Below are 25881 nucleotides of genomic sequence, written 5' to 3'. Positions count from 1 at the left end.
TCTTGACAGCTTCTTTCTTGCCGCGCGGGCGCTAGATGTAGTGGGTCTCATCCAGAGGCCGCGCGCCTTGGAGCCAGGGCGCCTTCTTGAGGAGGAGGTGGCGGAGGCGCTCCCTGAGCCGCGTCGCCCATGCAGGACGGAGAGCGAGGCAGCGAGAGGGACGGCGCAGGAGAGCCCCCCACGGCGCTGACAAGCTCGGTGATGCGAGCGAGCCACTCCTCGTAGAGGTCGTCGATGGGGCGGTAGTGCAGGAGCTCACATGCCAGGAGCAACGCGGCCTGTGCGTCCGTGGGAGCGTGATACGTCTTGAGCTAGCGTTGGTTTTCCCCGAAGAGGAGAGGGTGATGCAGCAAGTGTAGCGTAAGTATTTCCCTCAGTTTTTGAGAACCAAGGTATCAATCCAGTGGGAGGCTCCTCAAAAGTCCCACGCACCTACACAAACAAACCGAGAACTCACAATCAACACAATAAAGGGGTTGTCAATCCCTTCACGGCCACTTGCGAAAGTAAGATCTAATCAAGATAGTATGATAAGATAAATATATTTTTGGTATTTTATGATATAGATGCAAGAAAAGTAAAGATGCAAATAAAAGTAGATTGAAAGCAAATATGATAAGAGATAGACCCGGGGGCCATAGGTTTCACTAGAGGCTTCTCTCGAGAGCATAAGTATTACGATGGGTGACCAAATTATTGTCAAGCAATTGATAGAAAAGCAAATAATTATGATGTTATCTAGGCATGATCATGTATATAGGCATCACATCCAAAACAAGTAGACCGACTCATGCCTGCATCTACTACTATTACTCCACACATCGACCGCTATCCAGCATGCATCTAGAGTATTAAGTTCAAAAGAACGGAGTAACGGATTAAGCAAGATGATATGATGTAGAGGGATAAACTCATGCAATATGATATAAACCCCATCTTGTTATCCTCGATGGCAACAATACAATACGTGTCTTGCAACCCTTTCTGTCACTGGGTAAGAACACCGCAAAATTGAACCCAAAGCTAAGCACTTCTCCCATGGCAAGAAAGATCAATCTAGTAGGCCAAACCAAACCGATAATTCGAAGAGACTTGCAAAGGTAACTCAATCATACATAAAAGAATTCAGAGAAGATTCAATTAATAACCATAGATAAATCTGAACATAAACCCACAATTCATCGAATCTTGACAAACACACCGCAAAAAGAGATTACATCGAATAGATCTCCACAAGAGAGGGGGAGATCATTGTATTGAGATCCAAAAAGAGAGAAGAAGCCATCTAGCTAATAACTATGGACCCGTAGGTCTGTGGTAAACTACTCACAACTCATAGGAGGGGCAAGGATGTTGATGTAGAGGCCCTCCATGGTTGATTCTCCCTCCGGCAGAGCGCTGGCGAAAGCTCCAAGATGGGATATCGCGGATACGGAAGGTTGCGGTGGTGGAAATTGTGTTTCGTGGTGCCCCTGGATGTTTTCGAGGTCAGTAGGTATATATAGGAGGAAGAAGTACGTCGGTGGACCCCCGAGGGGCCCACGAGACAGGGGGCGCGCCCTATAGGGGGGGCGCCCTCCTATCTCGTGGAGCCCTCGGAGCTTTCTTGACTTGCACTCCAAGCTCTCCGGATCAGATTTGTTCCAAAAAGATCACTCCCGAAGGTTTCATTCCGTTTGGACTCCGTTTGATATTCCTTTTCTTCAAAATACTGAAATAGGCAAAAAACAGCAATATGGGCTGGGCCTCCGGTTAGTAGGTTAGTCCCAAAAATGATATAAACATGTAGAATAAAGCCCATAAGCATCCAAAACATGTAATATAATAGCATGGAACAATCAAAAATTATAGATACGTTGGAGACGTATCAAGCATCCCCAAGCTTAATTCCTGCTCGTCCTCGAGTAGGTAAATGATAAAAAGAGATTTTTTTATGTGGAATGCTACCTAGCATAATTCATAATGTAATTTTCTTTCATTGTGACATGAATGTTCAGATCCAAGTAATACAAAATAAAAGTTCATATTGACATAAGAAATAGTAATACTTCAAGCATACTAAGCAAGTAATCATGTCTTCTCAAAATAGCATGGCCAAAGAAAGTTATCCCTACAAAATCATATAGTCTGACTAAGCTCTATCTTCATCACACAAAATATTTAATCATGCACAACCCCGATGACGAGCCAAGAAATTGTTCCATACTTTAATAATCTCAAACTTTTTCAACTTTCACGCAATACATGAGCGTGAGCCATGGACATAGCACTATATGTGGAATAGAACGGTGGTTGTGGAGAAGACAAAAAAAGGAGAAGATAGTCTCACATCAACTAGACGTATCAACGGGCTATGAAGATGCCCATTAATAGATATCAATGTGAGTGAGTAGGGATTGCCATGCAACGGATGCACTAGAGCTATAAATATATGAAAGCTCAACAAAAGAAAACTAGTGGGGTGCATCCAACTTGCTTGCTCACGAAGACCTAGGGCATTTTGAGGAAGCCCATCATTGGAATATACAAGCCAAGTTCTATAATGAAAAATTCCCACTAGTAAATGGAAGTGACAACATATGAGACTCTCTAACATGAAGATCATGGTGCTACTTTGAAGCACAAGTGTGGTAAAAGAATAGTAGCATTGTCCCTTCTCTCTTTTTCTCTCATTTTTTTATTTTTTTTATTTGGGCCCTTTTTATGGCCTCTTTTTTTCGTCCGGAGTCTAATCCCGACTTATGGGGGAATCATAGTCTCCATCATCCTTTCCTCACTGGGACAATGCTCTAATAATGATGATCATCACACTTTTATTTTTCTTACAACTCAACAATTACAACTCGATACTTAGAACAAAATATGACTCTATGTGAAAGCCTCCGGCGGTATACCGGGATATGCAATGAATCAAGAGTGACATGTATGAAAGAATTATGAATGGTGGCTTTGCCACAAATACAATGTCAACTACATGTTCATGCAAAAAGCAATATGACAAAAGTAATGTGTGTCATATGAATGGAACGGTGGAAAGTTGCATGGCAATATATCTCGGAATGGCTATGGAAATGCCATAATAGGTAAGTATGGTGGCTGTTTTGGGGAAGGAGTATGGTGGGTGTATGGTACCGGCGGAAGTTGCACGATACAAGAGAGGCTAGCAATAATGGAGGGGTGAAAGGAGTGCGTATAATCCATGGACTCAACATTAATCAAAAGAACTCATATACTTGTTGTAAAAATTTAGAAGTCATCAAAAACCAAAGCACTACATGCATGCTCATAGGGGGATAGATTGGTAGAAAAAGACCATCGCTCGTCCCCGACTGCCACTCATAAGGAAGACAATCAATAAATAAAATTCTGCTCCAACTTCATCACAAAGTGGTTCACCATACGTGCATGCTACGGGAATCACACACTTCAACTCAAGTATTCTTTAAATCCATAATCACCCAACTAGCATGACTTTAATATTACTACCTCCATATCTCAAAACAATTATCAAGCATCAAATTGATCATAACATCCAATTCACTTTCTATGATAGTTTTTATTATACCCAACTTGGATGCTCATCATTCTAGGACCAAATTAAAACCATAGCAAATACCATGATGTTCTAAGAGACTCTCAAAATAATATAAGTGAAGCATGAGAGACTAGCAATTTATATAAAATTAATCCACCACCATGCTCTAAAAGATATAAGTGAAGCACTAGAGCAAAAACTATCAAGCTCAAAAGATATAAGTGAAGCACATAGAGTATTTTAGCAAATTCTAATCAAATAGGATTCTACAAAAAGGTGTGTTACAGCAAGGATGATTGTGGTAAACTAACAAGCAAAGACCAATATAATATACGACGCTCCAAGCAAAACACATATTATGTAGCGAATAAAAATATAGCTCCAAGTAAAGTTACCAATGAACGAAGACGAAAGAGGGGATGCCTTCCCGGGGCATCCCAAAGCTTAGGCTTTTGGCTATTATTTAATATCTTGGGGTACCATAAGCATCCCCAAGCTTAGGCTCTTGCCACTCTTTATTCCATAGTCCATAAAAGCTTTACCCAAAACTTGAAAACTTCACAACACAAAACTCAACAGGAAATCTTATAAGCTCCGTTAGTGAAAGAAAGCAAAACCACCATATAAGGTACTGCAATGAACTCATTCTTTATTTATTTTCGTGTTAAACCTACTGTATTCCAACTTCCTTATGGTTTATAAACTAATTTATTAGCCATAGATGCATTAAAATAAGCAAACAACACACGAAAAACAGAATCTGTCAAAAACAGAACAGTCTGTAGCAATCTGTAACTAACGCAAACTTATTCAACTCTAAAAATCCTACCAAAATAGTACGTACTGGAAAATTTGTCTATTGATCAGCAGCAAAAAGAATCAACGCAAAATCTCTTTTCTGTGATTTATTGAATTTTTTATCGTGAGCGCAAAGTTTCTGTTTTTCAGCAGAATCAAATCAACCGTCATCATAGTTTATCCTATAGGTTCTACTTGGCACAAACACTAAACAAAAGATAAAAACACATCTAAACAGAAAGTGGAAACAAAATTTAACACTAAACAGGAACAAAAACAAAGAACATAAAGAAAATCGGGTTGCCTCCCAACTAGCGCTATCGTTTAACGCCCCTAGCTAGGCATAAAATCAAGGATAGATCTAACGAGTGACATCTTTGGCACTTGATTCATAAGTAGCACGCATGATAGATTCATAAGGTAATTTTACTTTCTTTCTTGGAAAGTGCTCCATGCCTTTCTTTAAAGCAAATTGGAATCTAATGTTCCCTTCCTTCATATCAATAATCGCACCAATCGTTCTAAGGAAAGGTCTACCAAGAATAATAGGGCAAGAAAGATTGCAATCTATATCAATAACGATAAAGTCTACGGGCACCAAATTTCTATTAGCAACAATAAGAACATCATTGATCCTTCCCATAGGCTTTTTAATAGTGGAATCCGCAAGGTGCAAATTTAAAGAGCAATCATCAAGATCATGGAAGTCTAGAATATCGCATAAAGTTTTTGGAATTGTGGAAACACTAGCACCCAAATCACACAAAGCAAAACACTCAAAATCTTGAATTCTAATCTTTATAGTAGGTTCCCACTCATCATTAAGTTTTCTAGGTATAGAAACTTCCAAATTAAGTTTTTCATCATAAGATTGCATCAAGGCATCAACAATATGTTTGGTAAAAGCTTTGTTTTGACTATAAGCATGAGGAGAATTAACAATAGATTGCAACAAGGAAATACAACCTTTTAAAGAGCAATTATCATAATCAAATTCCTTGAAATCCGAGATAGTAGGTTCAACATTATTAGAAGTTGAGGATTCTCCAATCTCTGTTTTACCAAATTTAGCATTAAGATCTAAAGATTCTGATTTTTTGGGATGCCTTCTAGGCAAAGTTAATTCATCATCACTCCCACAATCATCAAAATTCATATTGCAAAACATAGATCTAATAGGATACGCATCAATAACTTTAAGATCCTCATCATTATTTTCATGTAGATTAGAAGAACATGCTTTTATAAAGCTTTCTTTTTTAGCACGCAATCTAGCGGTTCTTTCCTTGTACTCTTCAATAGAGATTCTCATTACTTTGATAGACTCATTGATATCATGCTTAGGAGAAGAAGATCCAAGCTTAAGAGAATTAACATCAAGTGAAAGTCTATCAGCGTTCCTAGCCAAATCATCAACTTTGAGCAATATTTTTTCAAGCAAAGCATTAAAATTCTTTTGAGAAATCATAAATTCTTTCACACTATTCTCAAAATCAGAGGGCATCTTATTAAAATTACCATAAGAATTATTGCAGGAATTTCCATAATTATTAGAGGATTACTAGGGAACGGTCTAGCATTAAAATTTCCTCTATAAGCATTGTTTCCAAAATTATTCCTACCAACAAAATTCACATCCATAGATTCATTATTATTCTCAATCAAAGAAGACAAAGGCATATCATTGGGATCAAGAGGAGTATTTTTAGTAGCAAACATCTTCATAAGTTCATCCATCTTTCCACTCAAAACATTGATTTCTTCTATAGCATGCACTTTTTACTAGAAGATCTTTCGGTGTGCCATTGAGAATAATTAGCCATAATATTATCAAGCAATTTTGTAGCATCTCCTAATGTAATTTCCATAAACGTGCCTCCCATGGCCGAATCTAAGAGATTTCTAGAAGCAAAGTTCAAACCGGCATAAAATATTTGTATGATCATCCATAAATTCAAACCATGAGTAGGGCAATTGCGAAGCATCAATTTCATTCTTTCCCAAGATTGGGCAACATGCTCATGATCAAGTTGTTTAAAATTCATAATATCGTTCCTAAGAGTGATGATCTTAGTGGGAGGAAAATACTTAGAGATAAAAGCATCTTTGCACTTGTTCCAAGAATCAATACTATTTTTAGGCAAAGACGAAAACCAAACTTTAGCATGATCTCTAAGTGAAAACGGAAATAACTTCAATTTGACAATATTGTTATCCGTATCTTTCTTCTTTTGCATGTCACACAAACCAACAAAATTGTTTAGATGAGTAGCGGCATCTTCACTAGGAAGGCCGGCGAATTGATCTTTCATAACAAGATTCAGCAAGGCGGTATTGATTTCACAAGACTCAACATCATTAAGAGGAGCAATCGGAGTACTAAGGAAATCATTATTATTGGTATTCAAGAAATCACACAACTTGGTATTATCTTGTCCCATGGCAACAAGTAATCCAACACACAAGCAAACAGAAAACGGCAAACGGGAAAGAGAGCAGGAGATTGGGAAAGAGAGGGCGAATAAAACGGCAAGGGTGAAGTGGGGGAGAGGAAAATGAGAGGCAAATGGCAAATAATGTAAATGCGAGGGAGATGAGTTTGTGATGGGTACTTGGTATGTCTTGACTTGAGCGAAGACCTCCCCGGCAACGGCGCCAGAAATCCTTCTTGCTACGTCTTGAGCTAGCGTTGGTTTTCCCCGAAGAGGAGAGGGTGATGCAGCAAGTGTAGCGTAAGTATTTCCCTCGGTTTTTGAGAACCAAGGTATCAATCTAGTAGGAGGCTCCTCAAAAGTCCCACGCACCTACACAAACAAACCGAGAACTCGCAACCAACACAATAAAGGGGTTGTCAATCCTTCACAACCACTTACGAAAGTGAGATCTAATAAAGATAGTATGATAAGATAAATATATTTTTGGTATTTTATGATATAGATGCAAGAAAAGTAAAGATGCAAATAAAAGTAGATTGAAAGCAAATATGATAAGAGATAGACCCGGGGGCCATAGGCTTCACTAGAGGCTTCTCTCGATTTTTTGCAACTTGCTGGCCTATAATCAAGGAGGATTTAATGAGGGCACTTCTAGCTTTTCACCAAGGGGATATGAGAGGGCTGCATGCAATCAACAAGGCGATTGTATCCCTGCTGACAAAGAAGGATGGTGCAGTGGATATCCGTGATTTTCGACCGGTGAGCTTGGTTCATAGCGCGATCAAGATCTTTGACAAGACCCTAGCAACGTGGATGGCCGTGGATCTTCCTTCCATTGTGGGGAACCACCAGAGCGCTTTCGTGCGGGGACGTTCGATCCACGATAACTTCATGCTCGTCCAATGCACGGCTAGGAGGCTTCATGCCCTGCGGGACCCGACCATCATGCTCAAGCTCGATATATCAAAGGCGTTTGACTCGGTGCATTAGCCTTTCCTACTAGAAGTGCTGCGCAAGGCTGGTTTTGGGGAGCGCTCGATCACGTGGATCAGTGGATTGCTGGCAAGCTCATCAACTCGGATCATGATCAATGGTACGCCGGGTCGACCAATATACAACACCATGGGCTTACGGCAAGGTGCACCATTATCCCCGATGCTTTTCATCCTTATCATGGAGCCCCTACATCGCATGTTTGAGCTCGCGACCACTAGGGGCTTTCTGGCTCCCTTGGCGAGATCCGGGCTGCGTCACCGCCTCTCGATGTTCACTGACGACGTAATGATCTTCCTCAAGACAAATGAGAGGAACTTGAGCACCTGCGCATCACTACTTACTCTGTTTGGTGAGGCATCAGGCCTCCGTGTCAATCTCGCCAAAAGTGTGGTCTAACATATACGTTGCTCTGCCGAGACCATGGAAATAGTGGAGCGGGCACTTGGGTGTCCGAGAGGTAGCTTCCCGTGCAAGTACCTTGGATTGCCGCTCACCCTCATAAAACAGTCCCATGTTTAACTATCAGGCCTTGTGGATCAACTTGCCATGGCGTTGCCAAAGTGGAAAGCTGCGAAGATGCCAAAGAGTGGAAGAATGCTCCTTGTACAATCCGTGCTGTGTGCGATGCCGCTACATGCGATGATGGCACTCGACCTCCCGTAGAAGACAATCTCAGCAATGAACCGAATATGCCACAGTTTTCTTTGGTGCGCGGAGGCGAATTCGCCTGGTGGCAGTTGCGCGGTTGCTTTGGATTCGGTCTGCGCCCCGAAGTGGGCAGGTGGACTAGGCATCCCCAACCTAGGATGGATAAACAAGGCGGTGCAAGCAAGATGGCCCTGGTTACAGCGATCGGATGCAACAAGGCCATGGGCTGAGTTTGACATCAGGGTGCCAAAAGCCTCAACACAGATATTCAACGCGGCTGCTCATCGGACCCTAGGGGATGGAAATACGGCACTCTTTTGGGAAGATAGATGGCTTGAAGGCCACAGGATCGGAGAGATCGCACCCTTGGCCTACGGGCGAGTCAAGAGGAAAGTAAGAAGAACATGCACCATCTCCCAGGCGCTCCTGAACGACAACTGGGTCACCCAGGTGAGCCCGGAGGTCACTGCTGAATCATTGCGTGAATACCTGCAATTGTGGACGATGATCCAACGAGTTGAGCTGGACCCAGCACAAAATGATGCCATCTCTTGGACATGGGAGGCCAACAGATGCTTCTCAGCGCGGAGCGCCTATGCGGCCAAGTTCTGGGGCAGGCAGGTTGTTCCCACGGCCGTTTTCACTTGGAAATCAAGGGCACCGGCGCCATGCCGTTTCTTCACATGGCTCGCAATCCAGGACAGGTGTTGGACATCTGATCGGCTAGCAAGACATGGACTGGACCATCAAGAGTACTGCCCTATGTGCAGCCAAGAAGAGGAGAGCATAAATCACGTCCTCCTTGAGTGTGTTGTCGCACGGGAAGTATGGACGGCGATCTGTCATCCTTTGCGCAAGCCGGAATGGATACCTTCTGCGAGGGAAAGCCTCGGGGCGTGGTGCCAAGACAAGGGAGGAAGAAGGCCTGCCGAGAGGGATGCCAATGCAATCATCATTCTAGGACTATGGCAGATTTGGAAGCATCGCAACTCGATCATCTTTCACGGAGCCACACCCTCGAAGAACCGGATCATCCAGGCAGTCATCCATGAGGGCCGTATATGGAAACAAGCGGGCATACTGCGAGGAGACATGGACGCCTTCTTTGCTGAGGTGGAGGAGTGGGCAGGGGAGCGTACGTAGACTTAGGAGAGTAAGGTGGAGTGTGGAGTTAGTGTTCAGTGTAAATATGTAATCTGTAACACTAACATGGACGGGCTCTTTACCCCGATCCCTTCTTTATAATATAGTACGCACACTCGTGCGTATTCGAGAAAAAAGATAGAAAAGCGAATAATTATGACATTATCTAGGCATGATCATGTATATAGGTATCACATCCAAAACAAGTAGACTGACTCCTGCCTGCATCTACTACTATTACTCCACACATCGACCGCTATTCAGCATGCATCTGAGTATTAAGTTCATAAGAACGGAGTAACGCATTAAGCAAGATGATATGATGTAGAGGGATAAACTCATGCAATATGATATAAACCCCATCTTGTTATCCTCGATGGCAACAATACAATACGTGTCTTGCAACCCTTTCTGTCATTGGGTAAGAACACCGCAAGATTGAACCCAAAGCTAAGCACTTCTCCCATGGCACGAAAGATCAATCTAGTAGGCCAAACCAAACCGATAATTCGAAGAGACTTGCAAAGATAACTCAATCATACATAAAAGAATTCAGAGAAGATTCAATTAATAACCATAGATAAATCTGAACATAAACCCACAATTCATCGGATCTTGACAAACACACCGCAAAAAGAGATTACATCGAATAGATATCCACAAGAGAGGGGGAGATCATTGTATTGAGATCCAAAAAGAGAGAAGAAGCCATCTAGCTAATAACTATGGACCCGTAGGTCTATGGTAAACTACTCACAACTCATAGGAGGGGCAAGGATGTTGATGTAAAGGCCCTCCGTGGTCGATTCCCCCTCCGGCAGAGCGCCGGCGAAGGCTCCAAGATGGGATCTTGCGGATACAGAAGGTTATGGTGGTGGAAATTGTGTTTCATGGTACCCCTGGATGTTTTCGGGGTCCGTAGGTATATATAGGAGGAAGAAGTACGTCGGTGGACGCCCAAGGGACCCACGAGACAGGGGGCGCGCCCTACAGGGGGGGCGCCCTCCTATCTCGTGGAGCCCTCAGAGCTTTCTTGACTTGCACTCCAAGCTCTCCAGATCAGATTTGTTCCAAAAAGATCGCTCCTGAAGGTTTCATTCCATTTGGACTCCGTTTGATATTCCTTTTCTTCAAAATACTGAAATAGGCACACAAAAAAAACAATATGGGTTGGGCCTCCAGTTAGTAGGTTAGTCCCAAAAATGATATAAATATGTAGAATAAAGCCCATAAGCATCCAAAGCATGGAACAATCAAAAATTATAGATACGTAGGAGACGTATCAGAGCGCGACGAGCGTGAGACGATGAACCAGCTGGAGTCAGTGACGGAGTTGAGGTGCGGCCTTCCCGTCGCACCGAGGGGTGCAGCGAAGATGCTTGCTGCTTGTTCCCCGCCGGGCCGGTGGCAGCGTTGGCGGCAGGCGACGGAGAACAACGAGGAGGCCCACCGACGGGAGCCGTCTGGGCGACGCGGGCGGCGAGAGCAGCCCGGTGCTCGGCGCGAGCTCGGCGAGCGTCTGCCATGAATGCGCACCCCTACCTGGCGCGCCAAATGTCGGATATCGGGTTCCGGCAAAACCCTTAAGGTTCGAACTCTGGGGTGCGCATGAAGATCTTCTCCCTACCGATTCTCGCCCCAAAGCCTCGCCGCGAATCTAAGCTAGCATGATGAACAACACAAGAGACACAAGATTTATACAGGTTCAGACCACCGTTGTGGTGTAATACCCTACTCCTGTGTGTGGTGTGGATTGCCTCTTGGGCTGATGATGAACAGTACAGAGGAAGAACAGCCTCGCGAGAGGTGTTCTTGAGCTGGAGTGGTGCTCCACTTGTTCTGGTTTCGGTGAGGTCTAGATGAGATGCCTTCCTACTGTGGTGGCTAGCTCTATTTATAGAGGCCCTGGTCCTCTTCCCAAATATTGAGCGGGAAGGGAGCCAACAACGGCCATTTCGAAAGGGGACAGCTAGTACAAGCTATCCTGACTAAAGATGGTCTTCGACTGCCAAAGGCTCTGGTGATGACGCCGTCTTGGGCTCCACGGTGACCTCCGTCCCGCCGCTCGGTTGGTCTTGGTCTCATTGCACCAATATGGAAACCTTTGCCTGATGCCTCGGTACTCCGCACCTGTGCTGCCCCCTTTGCACCAAAGAGAAAACGAGGACACTGCGCAGGCTGGCGCCAGCCTGGCGCCCAGCTGGTCTTGATCGTCATGCCTTGCGTCATGAGCACCTCGCGAGGTACCCCTTGCGTTGATCTCTCCGCCTCCTCGCGAGCCTGCCTGGTGAGGCCGCCCTGAGGAGGCCTTGTGTCATCCGCCCTGCGAGGCTTGGCCCCTCGCGAGGGTCTTGAACTTGGGTTGTGAAGACGGGCCGTACTGGGCCACTGATTGAGCCACGCTGCAGGCCGCAGGCAGGCAAGTCTGGGGACCCCCGTTCCCAGAACGCCGATAATCACGCTCCGTGCTTTCCCCTCGCCCAAGGACTGTCTCCTTTATAAATCCAACCTCGGCCTTCCTCGACCTTCCCCCTAAACCCCCTCGCTAACACACGTCCCTGCCATTCCGATCTCATCTCAGACACCGTCGTTCATCGTCGATCTCCACGCCGGTGAGCCATCCCAACCTCCCCAATTCCAGCCATCGGCCTAGGTCAACTCCACGATCTGTCTTGACAAGCTTTTGCTCTTCGTCGTCATCTATAGGGAGCTGCAGAGCCCTCGAGCTCTGCACATTAACGCCCCATCGTTCCTGTCGTCCCTGACCGCCACCGAGACCACCCCGACCCCGCCTCGCTTCACCGCTTCCAGCGGACATCATCGCCACCTCCCCAGACCACCGGAGCACCTCCGCCATCGACGCCCGAGCCGCCCTCGCCGTCGTGCCCGTCTTTGTAAGCCGTCGTCGCGCCCACCGTTGGATTTATATTCTACGCCCGAGATTAGAAGTACTGCTGGGGTAGGTTTATTTTTTTATATCAGTTTTTAATAGACGATTAGATCGAACCGGCCCAGCCGGTTTTCTATTAGTTAAACGCACTGGCACAATTTTGTTAGATCTCGGCCGAGCGCCTTTTAGTTACGGATCGCACACCTCCTAGCCCAATAGCAGTATGCCAAGTAGCGTAGCCGTTCTGTTTTTTTATTATTTTATTTTCGTTTCTGTTTAAAAATGGATTAGTTTCAATCTTAGAAAATTCATATCTCCTAGGATTTTTAGTATTTTAATTTGGTTTATTTTGCATTATATCAGGATTTTTATGAAGTTTCTGTAATATCAAGTTTGACTAGATTTGGAAATTTGAATGTGGATTTACATGATTTTTTTCCAGATCACTAGATTGGCTATAACTTGAGCTAGGAATATTTTTTTAGTGATTCTTTTTGCTGCTGGTTCTTTGTGACATTGTTTATCAGTAGGAATTAATTGGTGAATTTTAGGATTATTTAAAATTAGGTTTTCACGAAAATAGTGTTGTTTTAGTGTTTTATAGCTTTTGTGCTATTTCTTTTCATTTTAATTGCTTTAAATTGTTTCTTTTGTTCTTTTTGACATGTTAATATTAGTTTCTGTATAGTTAACAGTAGCAATTTTATTTATAGTAAAAATTATTTTTGTATTTTATTTCTTTTATCTTACTAGAAATCTTGTTTTGAGCATTATAGGAGTTTTATAAATGATTTTCATGTGTTTCTTTTTGCATAAAATTTTCTATGTGATTTTCATTCTGTCATTTATCAAAAACTTTACTTTTGTTCTGTTAAAAATTTATTAGTGGCAAAAAACTTATTTGTAGCTTGTTTTACTAGTAGGAGGACATTGCTTAGAGTTTTGGTGAATTCTTTGTTTTCATTTTTGGTTTTCAATGTGTGTTACATTGATTGTTTATTTACTACTTTTACTTGCTTTTATTTTATTATTTTTGTGTGATGGTACGCTTATTTATGTCTTGTTTATTTTGATAGAGTATTTGGAGTGGGAGGCTTGTTACTATGAGTCTTTAGATTTTGAAGATCGTCACCAAGGCAAGTCATTTGATCATGAATTTTATTACCTATGATTTTTATTGCATTAGCTGATATCCTCCCCACCATGCATGCAAGTAGGTGAATTTAAGTTATGTTCTTGAGTAGTATCATGTGGTAGGATGAACCCAAACCCCCCTTGTTACTAATGCCTGGGACGTTGTAGTTATTTTGCCATGCTTCATAGACGGGGTTGGTTGAGTGAATTACATGGGAGTTAAGTTGATGAATACAACCCCCAAGATGGACTTCAACTCACTACTGGTTGGAGGACGGATGGATGGGCACCCTGGAGTACCCAGTGGTTGACCCAAGGATGCATGGAGAAGTGCCATGACATCTTGCGGAAAGTTTCACCCAGCCACGAAGAGACGGATGGATATACCTTGACCAGAAGCTCACTTGTGCAGCCGCAAGTCACAATGGGCTATGGCTTGGTCGGCCCTAGGTGTGACTCTGGACGGACGGTTCCAGCAGATGTAGAAGAACGGTAAGAAATGGATGGGCACCGGAAGCGGCCCAGAGGAACTCTACGGAAGACCTTGTTTCGTTCATCCCATCTTCAAACACCATGCAGTGCGAGGACATAAAGAAGGGAACGATTCTTGCGGGTAAGGTGCACAAGACTCTACAGAGTGGAAAAATATAACCGATTAACCGTGTCCCCAGTTACGGACATATGAGTCTCTGGAATTGAATTTATTCGGAACTCTCAACACCAAACATAATTAAGTGATTGAGGGGTTATTAGTGATTTCAGGTAAGATACACTCATTGGCGGAACCATCTCAATAACAACAAATATTTTGTAGTAATTGCAAGCAAGTCTTTTTGTTGTAGGGAAAATTTTGCCTTTCACAAAAACTTAAACTTAGAGCCCCACCGCCAAATTTCATATAGTGATAGCATTTTATTATTGTTCTCCCTCTATGACTTGCTGGAATATTCAAAATGCCGACCTAAACGGCTGCAACATCTTATGTTGTAGAGGATTATTCCAACCATGAGTGAGGCTACCATCCACGCTCGGTGATTGCCCTTTAGAGTAGGATGGACTCGCTTTTCGTCTACGCTTCCGCGGTAGTTTTTCTCATGAGTTGGCCTTCGATCGAATTTATTCTCATATAATAAAGACTCTATATGAGATTCGTGTAATAAAGCAGGTGTGATTGAACTTTGATATTTTCATCAAAGTACTATGTGTGCGAACATGATCTTGGGCTGGTACAAATACACAAAGACTTGACCGTTTTCGGGTTGGGTCGCCACAAATGGATAAAGTGTAACCAAAACAAATGAGTGAAAATGAAAGTTGAAACTGAAATTGATGAAGTGTCAAGCAAATATGTATAGACTATTAACATTCTCCGAGATATGGTTTTGAAGTAATTCAGGTCGCATCAGTCACCAAGCGCGGGACCGCCCACTAATGAAGCTTGCATAGTCGACTAAGAAATCAAAATCAAAAATTCAGTCAAATATCAGGTGACTATGCACCAGCCACACCCGCAATGTTGTATGGCGCTGAGTGTTGGTCGACTAAAAGGCGACATGTTCAACAGTTAGATGTGACGGAGATGCGTATGTTGAGATGGATGTGTGGCCACACAAGGAAGGATAGAGTCTGGAATGATGATATACGAGATAGAGTTGGGGTAGCACTGATTGAAGAGAAGCTTGTCCAACATCGTCTGAGATGGTTTGGGCATGTACAACGCAGGCCTCCAGAAGCTCTAGTGCATAGCAGGCGGCTAAAGCGGGCGGAGAATGTCAAGAGAGGCCGGGGTAGACCGAATCTGACATGGAAGGAGTCCGTTAAGAGAGACCTGAACGATTGGAGTATCACCGAAGAACTAGCTATGGACAGGGGTGCATGGAAGCTTGCTATCCATGTACCAGAGCCATGAGTTGGTCGCGAGATCTTATGGATTTCATCTCTAGCCTACCCCAACTTGTTTGGGACTAAAGACTTTGATGTTGTTGTTGTTGTTGTTGTTGTTGTTCTATCTTGTTACGGAATACTAAGTAATTTCGTATGTATTTTGGAGCGAATAAATGTCATAATCTTGATATGGAGTACTAATTAAGTTTGTTTGTAAATAATTTTGGGAACCAATAAAATGTCGTAATGTTTGGAAACCTAATTAATTTTGTATAGTTATTTTTAGGATGCAATAATTGCCCTAATTTGTGTTATGGAATGCTAATAAATTCCTTGTTGATATTTTGTAGCCAGACAATCAATACCTACATGATATTCCATGATGTGCGTATAATCTGAGGATCCTAATTAATTACGGCGAATTGTAAAAAGGAAACACACCAAAAAAAGGAATGAATAAAATGGCAAAATTTGATACTCAAGAATCGGCCGTGCCTCTATATAAATACCAGAAGGAACCAGCTAGGTAGTACAAGTCTACAACAACCATACCAAAAGGATTTAGGAGAAGAAAACAGTAAACAATTTCTTTATGGCTCTAATCCGGATCAACACAAGTGTTCTGTGCTTGATGACACTTTTGATGGTTTCAATCACTTTGTTGTCGTGTGAAGCATCCGGGAGGAACATAGGTACATCTCTGTTTAGCAGAGCTTATCAACTACTCACATATATAGGAATTTGTGGTTTCCTGAAGCAAGATATACAAATTGATCCTATTTGCACATATATTTTTCTGCTCCCAATGGTATCATTGTTTCTTGTAAGGTTATTAGGCAATGACATAAAAGATATCAGTAGTTGTTCTAGTGTATGAATAGTGCATGGTTTTCATAGAATCCGAGTTTAAGTACGACCAGCAACTGCAACAGGTTGTAGAATCCGGGTTTAAGTACGACCTGCAACTGCAACAAGTTCTGTTGGCACCTTTTATCTTTTATTATCGTAGGAATGGAAGCCAACACTAGCGTCGATGGCTACATGGAACCCTACACTCCTTGTACAGACTAGTGGGTGCGCCTCTTGAGCAAAAGCTCTGCGGTGCCAGGTAGGTGACACCCATTCCAATTTCTTTTCTGTGTGGTGTTTGGCACATGGCTGACCTCCAACAAAATGGATGAGGTTAACCACAATACGTAGCAACTAATATTAGTTTCCAATGTCCTAGTTGCTGTTATATCAAAGCCCCGACACCAAACTTCATTAAAATACAGGGAAGAATTTACAGGATCAGTTCTAGGAAAATAGGAATTTACATGGTCAATTTTCAAGAGAACAAAGATGCGACTCTACAGGACCAGTTCTAAGAAAATAGGAATTTACAGGGTCAATTTACAGGAACAGTTCTAAGGAAACAGGAATTTACAAGGTTAATTTTCAAGAAATAGAGTTGCAACTCTATACATGTCCTCAGAGAGCATGATGATTACACTACCCACATAATGCACTCTCAGCGGGGATAAAGATAAAACAGCAGGAACATGATTCGAAACAAGACAAGCAGCTTGCAGCTCTCCAGGGTACCTAATCAATGATAACCTCAAACTCCCTGTTCGCAAAATTCTATTCTGTCAGTGTTCTTTCCAAAAGATTCAGTGTATTAATATCAACGTAATATCAATCTGTTGTTATCAGGGTACTTATAGATGAGCTACCTAAAGTGTAAATACAACTGATTAGTAGAAAGCAAGTCTGCAACTATTCTGCCCTCTATTCCTCTAGGTACAGGCAAATGCAGCTAATTTTAATTCTTTTTCTAGGCAGGCGGCCAGTTGTGCTGAAGGATGCCAGAGACCTTTACATAAAACTCAAATCATGAATACTCTAACGAAAAAATCAACAGGTGCTTTCAAATAACAGGAGACAGGTATCCCACGCTATGGCATAAACGATTTCTCTGGCACGTACCACCAGCTATAGTAGTGTAGGTGGTAGAGAATGAGCAGATAGTTGTATGTAAGCACAAACAATGCAATTGCATTTGGACTATCTACCACACTACGAGTAGTAGTAGGCCATATAGTAATATAGATACACCGAGGAAGCTAAGGTTTACATTTTTAACTAAGTAATGGTCTGATTCATCAATTGCACTATGAGAATTTCCCAAATCTACTTTGTTCATAATCCCATAAAGCAACACCATAATACTAAATCTGTTATAAGAACCAAATGCATCATGCATAATGGAGAATATTTCGCAGTAATTAAAATTTAAATTAGTACCAAATCGTCGAGACCCCAGGAATGGCTCTGCATCATCAGTCACGCCTACTGATCCTAAAATTGGAAGGAAGCAAAGCTTAGTGATAGCTACAAGACCCGACAAATAAATTCAGACGGAATTGATGAACTGTTGGCATCATCAAGTGAAAATTGTAAAAAATACAATTGCTTAGATAATATCATTGAAACTGTATCGAGCACACTATGGTAAATATTGCATGAGAAACTGAAGCAAGACATAAGCATATATACAGTCTGCTTCAAAACACAAGCATATGACAATGGAATCAGACACGACAAAGTTTGGATTTTAATAATCATCCTTGCACAAAGTTTGAAGCGTCCAAAATAGAGGATGCCTAGGAGTATCATAGTGCCAACCACGGAAACCAAGATCTTCAACAAAAACAATTATTTTCCTCCTACAATTGCCTGCATCTCAGGATAATTTCATAAATACAATTCATGCTAACCTTATAGTTAGAACAAATCATTAACAAAAGGAGAAGAGTCAACACTATTTTTGTATTTGACTTCATATTTCAGAGAAAGAGCATAACTACTATGGAAACAGAGTAGTACAAACGCTGGAGTTTCTCCTGGTTCCTTCAAATGTGACTATCAATATGTGACAATGCAGAAAAGGCATCTTGGTTTAATATGATTAATAAAATAGCAAGTAAAATTCAGTAGAATAAGGGAGCTATTTATCCAGTGTTATATTTGCCTTCCCCATTGATTCTCCATATTTACGTGCTCTCCAAATAACCCAAGAGAAGTAGAAAAATAAGCAACTAATCAAGGGAAAACAAATGTAGCAAATGCACAAGAATATTTTTACAAACTGAGAAGATTATAGATCCGGGTAGCATGAATGTCCACCTCGATTGATTGAAGATTACATGAGCTTAAATCGATCCAGGGATGTGACATACATCACCGAATGGAGTCGATCATGGGGAAGGATGTGGCATGGAGTGAGCATAGATGGGAACAAAGAGGGAGAGAGGGAAGGGTTGGGCGAAGCTTACCTTGGCATGTTGGTAGCAGATGCGCCCCTCACTGGTCGACACAAGCACCACTCCCCAAGCCATGCCCATGATCTTGACCGCCGCTCCCACCAGCTGTAGACGCCGCTGTACTCACCGATGTCCTGCATCGCTCGAGCCACCACCAACAGAAACTCGTATCATTTGTGAGAAATTAAACTCAATTGTATCCAGCGTGATAATCAAAACAATATGTATGAACTATCAATTGCTTAAATTTGACATGAAAATGCAGCAAATAACTGGCTGGTGGCGAGGAGGAGGCAATGCAGCCAAGAAACCCTCCTTATACCTAAAATATACAATGTTACCATCAGTACATCATGTGAGCCTACGAGCATAAAAACCTTGCATCCCAGGCCAATTGCATATCCAGCCATGTACATCAAGCTAGCCTTGTAGGACAACAGAATAACCAAAGGGAGAAAATTAACAGTGCCATCCCTTCTGCACAGAAGGTATCAACCTAACATAGCTGAACCAGATGCCCAATTCATGCACATCCAATGCCATCCTACAAGAACAAGTCTCTTAAATTATCAGGACTTGTTACTTGCAGGTGTCAATTAGTGAAACAAAAGTGCAAAGTGGCATACTTGACAGCAAGGTCATTCGCCGTTCACCAACATCGGGTGGCCGTGTCGCGCGGTCGATTTTCTTCGCCCGTTCCACTGAAATCCGATGCGAGATAGGAGAGGAATTTGGTGCAGAATTGTCAAATAAATTTTAAAAATTGATGTCAGTGTGGCAGGAAGAGCAGGCATCCATCGAATTTGGGGGATTTAACATGCGACACAGAGAGAGAGAGAGAGAGAGACCACACAAAAGGGCAGGAATCATCACATGACAATTGTGATGAAACAAACAAACAAACAAACAAACAAACAAACAAACAGAGCATAGATGTAATGTGATCAACAAAATCGTGATCACATGACAATTGTGATAAATCATCACATTTATGGTTCAGACCAACAAAATTTCCAAATCACTTGATATTGGCTACCAACTCTCAGTTAACATGGCAGCAGCAAACTATGGCAGAGGAGAAATAATGGTCTCCAACATGTCCAGATTGTGAAGATAGACTTTTTTTTGCGGGAAGGGAAGAGAAAAGACTGCCTAATCATAGTTAGTCGTGTGGTAACCACACATTGGCCCACAAAGAAGGGAGCCATTTTAAATCTTCCCCAAATAGTTACCACAATAGTGAAATCTGAAATGCATCATGGGTTACCACTCCCATCCAACTCCAAATATCCATGGCACAACCCCACACTGGCTAGGAACTGGGTTGCACTAAGCCCGGCACTTTTTGGGCTTCTTCATGAATCCAGTTTTCAGGTAAGGTCAAATCATCTTACTGAATACAGTAGATATCTGAAAGAAAGCAACGGAACGAATCGTTTTTGTAAACATACAAGGGGGCTCAAATAGTGTAAGCATGGTAGCTTAACCAATGAATCAAAAGGATCATCTAGACCAAGGTATGGGTTCACTTGCTTCAATGGATGATGGGGGATTTTACCCTCTTTTCGGGAGAAAAAAAATGGGTATACTTGCTTGAGGAGGAAAGATAAGAATAGAAGAAGATATAACAGTGACAATGGGGTTCCAAGTTATTCACCTGGCAGTAGTTCCCCCCTTCCCACTGTCTCCACTTCTCTTTCCCCATAAAAAAACTGAGAGACCACCAATGCTGGCTGTCGTGGAGGGGGAGGAGCTGAGAAGCATTCCTAAAGAGAAAGCAGTTGCATCCAGAGTAGAGACAAAGCCAGCAAGCAAGAACAAAAAAGAGCAATTGCATCAAACAAAGGTGTTTTTCTTCATGCCATCATATTTTTTTTCTCACATACAAGCACAAATCCCATGTCACCACAATGGTTTCATTAACGGAAAGCTGGCGACATGAAGAAAATAGTGAAATGGTTTAAGGCACAAAATACTTAGGACATAACAGCACCATCACCTCAGTTTTATAGCAGAAACCATTGAGGTGGGAATTTGATTTAAACATCAGTATAAATTATGGATTTAGGCCTAATATAAATGCTGGGTTTAAAGGCGAGAGTTCGGGATTTTTCTCAGCACACAAGAGCATTTTAGGTCCCAGAAATCACTGTCCTTTGAATTAGAGGATCAATTTGGGGATTTTGTCTCAGCACACAAGAGCATTTTAGGTCCCAGAAATCTCTAGATCAATTAGAGGACAGTTCAAGGTGTTCAGGAGTGATAGAGAACATCAACCTACAGTGATGTCGGAGCAGCTCTGTCGTGGCTGCATACTCCAGCTCCAGTGTGCACCGTCCAGCGGCAACGCTGCGGCCACTATCTGCAATTCAAAAACCAGAGACCAAAATCAGGGAGATTAGAGTGTCAAGTGATGGGGAAAAAGTAGGGGAATAGCATCAGCAAAGATGAAGGATTTCGGATCCAGTGGCAAACATAAATCTACACTCATGTAGCACTACTGAGGAGAGCGACCTGGACCTGGAGGCAGAAAGCAGAGGAGTTGAGGAAGAAGAGAGCGTGTGTTGGCAAGGTCTAACTCGGTGCCTGGCTCCGGGTTGAGACAGGGGAGTGAGCTAACATACACAACTAATAGTACAAGCTCTAAACTGACTCACTAATACATGTGCTTACAACACAAACTAATAGGTTTAAACTGTACAATTACTGCAACGATGTATTTTACCTCTTAAAAGTCAAGACTCAATTTAGCTTCGGAACATATATACACCGAACTGCAAAAGACGAAAAGGACCAGAAAAGAAACACAGGGAGAAAAGCCAATTTAGCTACGAGTATTCAGGCAAACCTCTCCTTTGCTCATGTAGATTGATGATGACCTTAATATCATCATAATCTAATTCCAAAGCACCCGAAATAGTCATTAGTGCCCAACTGAACCTAAGCATTGAAAGGAACTAATGTAGAGGAAATGAAAGGAGAGCAAGTTTATCATCAATAGCTCATATCGGCAGAAAGTATATCACCAATAGCGCGGATAAAAAATCTGGAGGTAGCGATGGCATATACCCATATGAGGGAAAGGGTAGGTTTAGGTACCTGGATGGATTTTACACCTTAGAAGCAGCACCTCTCAATGGTGATCTACTACCTGCAGCAAACACTGTTGATAAATTGGGAAAAGGAAAAAGTAATTCAGAAAAAAATTGTGACAGCAATGGATGCTAAACGTCCAAACATCAATTATTTTACAGGCATGGATACACTTCTAATTAAAAGACAGTCGTTTCCCTAGTTACAATATTACATGTGTGATTCTCCAACGTCATATGTCACACATGCTTTTCCTGATTACAACAGAGGAGAAGCCACGATCGGACTACGCACAACATGTTTTTTGGACACCCAGCTCAAACTTCCCTGCAAGGCCTTTGACACGACATTGCGATGCCTGCTCACCGTAATGCTGAATGTTTTCTTTTGTCCAACCTTGGAGAACACCAGCGTCTCTGGGTAGACTCGCACTCTCAGAGACTTGGGAACCTCCATCTTCAGTGTGTATACTGAATTTATTGGCCCCACATTTGTCACGGTTCTGTTCACCGTGAATGGCCTCGTCCTGAGTGGCACTGTTATGGATGGGTAGTTCAACTGTGCCTCTGGTATCTTGGGAAGCATTTTGCAGGACAATGTCGGGTCACGCGCAATGGTTGCCAAGCCCTGATCACCGAGGAGAGCACATATGTAGCCAGCATACTCAGTGATGCTAAGGTCATACACAAGGCCCGGATCAATAGCTTTTATAGGATTGGCATGGCCAGCACCCATGGCATACGCGGTTGCCCTCTGATGCTGCTCGTCCAAGATCGGGCCACCAGCGCTGTCCGTGATGTCAGCTGTGGTGAGGATGGCTGACTTGATAGCAGCAGCAGACCAATCAGGATGGGAGCTCTTGACAAGCGCAGCGATTCCACTGACATGTGGAGTCGACATGGATGTCCCTGATCTAATGTTGAATGGCCCAGATCCAAGAATGGTGAGCGGTGGCCATGCAGCAATGATGTTGAGCCCGGGTGCTAATATATCTGGCTTTAGCACACCGGGGCTGTATGTGCTGGGACCGCGGGATGAGAATGCTGCGACGGTGGGAGATGGATGGACGCCAAGTAAAGTGTTCTTGTATATAACATTGGCACTGGCTTTGCTTGTTGTCCTCACATACTCTGTGATTTTCTTGCCATCAGCCACAGTCACTTGCACAACATTACTGCCATAGTCCTCCAGAAGGGTGGTGAAGCCAGCATCTTTCCTGTTGATCAGGACTATGCCAGCCGCCCCGGCACTCATGATGCCACTGATGTCAGACTGGTTGATTGCTGACCCTGTGTCATTCATTGGTCCTGTGTTATGGCAAATCACAATTTTGCCAGCCACATTTCTTCCAGCCAATGATGACTTGCAGTGTTTGTTCCAATACAGAGGAACAGAGCTGGAGCTTGAGTTCGCAGTCTGATTGAAAGCTTCCCCACTGATGTGCTCGCCATTGCCAAGCTGCACAACGGTCTGGAAGCTTCGGTCCACCGAGCCAGCTGCAACTGTGAGCAACCATGGTGCAGAGTTGGCAATAAAGGACCTTGGCCCGTTGTTACCAGCTGCAGCCACGACAACAACACCCTTTGCTACCGCATTGAATGTGCCAATGGCAACCGGGTCATCAGTGAAGTTGACATCAAAAAAGGGGCCGAGGGAGAGTGAAAGCACATCAACACCATCCTTGACGGCTTCATCTAACCCGGCAACTATGTCCGAGGATGCACACCCAAGAATGATGCAGACCCTGTACATGGCCAAGTGTGCATGTGGAGCAATTCCGGCAGCTGTGCCCCTGCCGAGGCCATGGGCTGAGGCATGACTGACAAAGTTCCCAGCTGCGGTGGACGAGGTATGTGTTCCATGCCCTGTGTCATCTCCGGAATCATATGCTCTGGGATTACGGAATTTGGCACCTATTAATTTGTTGTTGCAGCGTGCAGCGCCATGGCATGAGCCCTTCCACTTTGATGGGGGTGGCGGGATGCCACTGTCATCAAAGGAAGGGTGCTCTGCGTATATGCCGGTGTCCAGGACCCCGATTATGACTCCTTGGCCATAGTTGGTGTCCTTCCACAGCCCGGCATCTTTCTCCAGTCCGAGGAACTTCGGAGTGTGAGTGGTGCTGGGGCGCCAGAGATGGTCTGGAAACGCCCGCAGAAACTCCTTCCTCTGGGACACCATGGCGAGGTCGTCTTCGGTGAGCCTCACGGCAAACCCCGTGAAGACCTCAGTGTAGGTATGGATGAGGCGTGGCTCATCGGAGCCGGCGAGAGGCGTTGGCAGGAAGGAATCCTGCCACCAGCGGTGGTCGTCGTCGCTGCCGGCTTCGACGGGTGGCCTCAGCAGCACAATGTATGTGTGATGGCCTGGAGAGAGGCCTGCACCTAGGTCGTTGCATAACGCAGGTGCAGGAGCATGCAGGAGCATGAGGGTGAGCGAGAAAAGTGAGATGAGGAGGTTGGCCAAGGATGCCATGGCTTGAGCTGAGGTGGTGGTGATGGAAGAAGCGAGAGGTAGAGAGGACGACGGGGCTGCTGGTGGTGGAAGCACGGCGCAGAGGAGCAAATGCTTCTTCCTCTTTCTCTTGGTGGTGGTGGTGGTGGAATCACGGTGGAGAGCAGCAAATGCTTCTTCCTCTTTCTCTTGGTGGTGGTGGTGGTGGTGGAAGCACGGTGGAGAGCAGCAAATGCTTCTTCCTCTTTCCCTCACTCTACCTCGGTTGGTTTTGGGAGAGAAAGAAAGGGGGGCAGAGCACAAGCACAGCAATGGCTTCGGGCCTCAACGTTAAATGCTGCGTGCTGAACCTTGCACGCCCGCCTAGATGCTCCTGTGCCTATATGTGAGTCAAATCACATTGTTCTGTGCGGTTCCTCCTGGCAGGGAGACACACAAGTGATGCCCTGACACCCCTACATGGCGTAGGGAGACGCTCGTGTCGAGCTTGCGCTGGTCGAGAGAAAGCCTCCGCAAGAGAGAAAAGTTGAGCTTCCATCTATGGAAAAAGAGGAAGTTCCGCTGCTGGTGCGTGGTGGTGGAAGGAAGTGACCGAGAGGACGACGCTACGTGTCGAGTGTTGCGCTAGCATGGTTTCAGTTTCAGCTAAGTTAAAATCAAAAGCGGAGCTAAGCCATAGTTAGCGTTTTTTATTTGATGCAAAAATCAGTAGCAAATCAAAGCATTAGGATTAGGATTTGGACACTAGTCCCTGCAAAGCACACAAGGGCAAGGCTATCCTTCATAGACACTGGTGTGTGTCGAGCTTGCGCTGGTGGAGAGAAAGCCTCCAAACAAGGAAAGGTTCGACCGCGTCAGCACGCAGCTTGCAGAGCTGATGGGGAAAATGGTGGAGGGAACAGAGAAGTGACCCAAAGGGAGAGAGGACAGTGGCGGTGGTGGACTGGTGGTGGGTGCACTGCAAGTGAGAGAGGTTGAGCTTCCATGATTCCATCTATGGAAAAAGAGGAAGCTATGCTGCTGGTGGGTGCTGGTGAAAGTGGCCGAGAGGACGACGCTGCGTGTCGAGTGTTGCGCTAGCCTGCTTTAAGTTTCAAGTTGGATTGAAATTAAAATAGCGGGGCGGGACAAGATGTTTATAGCGGAGTTAAACCATAATTAGCGCTTTCTGATGAAAAAAATCAGTAGTAAATCAAAGCATCGGGATTTGGAAAAGAGAGGAGGGAGGAGCTCAGCTTGCCTGGCGAATTGGCGATGGATGATCTGGACGAGGCCGGGACTCGCGCATCGTCGCCTTCGTGGCGCGGAAGCGGAAGCAGCCGGCGCCTCCTCGCCGCTGCACAATCCATACGGTGCCTCCCTCCCGTACTCCAGCAACTCGCCGGCGCTGCGCCTGCCGACCCCGTGCGCTCCGCCTCGGGCCCTCGGCGACGAACTCCTGCCGCGACCTCTCCGGGACGGGCCGGCGCTCTGCGTCTCCCGCCCGCGGCTGCCTCGCACTTGCCGCCTCGGGCCCTCGGCGACGAACTCCTGCCGCGGCCTTCGGGCCGGGGCGCCGCCCTGCGT

The 25881-nt window shown here is 44.1% G+C and overlaps 1 protein-coding gene across 18 annotated transcripts; it reads right to left on the bottom strand.

Annotated features, from left to right (window-relative positions):
* Positions 1–16697: 16697 nt before the first annotated feature.
* On the bottom strand, positions 16698–25546 carry LOC123129895 (subtilisin-like protease). 18 transcript variants are annotated; one of them, XR_006463707.1, is made up of 6 exons: positions 21868–21922; positions 21050–21130; positions 19395–19469; positions 18781–19312; positions 17750–17803; positions 16698–17072 (listed from the first exon to the last, which is right to left on the bottom strand). XR_006463707.1 is itself a non-coding variant. In XM_044549870.1 (4 exons), the coding sequence occupies exons 1-3, from the start codon at positions 24334–24336 to the stop codon at positions 20997–20999; spliced, it is 2352 nt and encodes a 783-aa protein (XP_044405805.1). In that variant the 5' UTR covers positions 24337–25546; the 3' UTR covers positions 16828–17803; positions 18781–20996. The 18 variants fall into 18 exon arrangements, 1 of the variants encoding a protein (XP_044405805.1); XR_006463704.1 differs by having other exon boundaries at positions 18781–19469; XR_006463705.1 differs by having other exon boundaries at positions 18781–19469; positions 21046–21130; positions 21868–21919.
* Positions 25547–25881: the final 335 nt, after the last annotated feature.

Source organism: Triticum aestivum, chromosome 1B (genome assembly GCF_018294505.1).
Source record: "Triticum aestivum cultivar Chinese Spring chromosome 1B, IWGSC CS RefSeq v2.1, whole genome shotgun sequence".
NCBI classification, from domain to species: domain Eukaryota; kingdom Viridiplantae; phylum Streptophyta; class Magnoliopsida; order Poales; family Poaceae; genus Triticum; species Triticum aestivum.
Note: the sequence above shows the minus strand (reverse complement) of the source record. Positions and strands in the feature narration are given on the sequence as shown.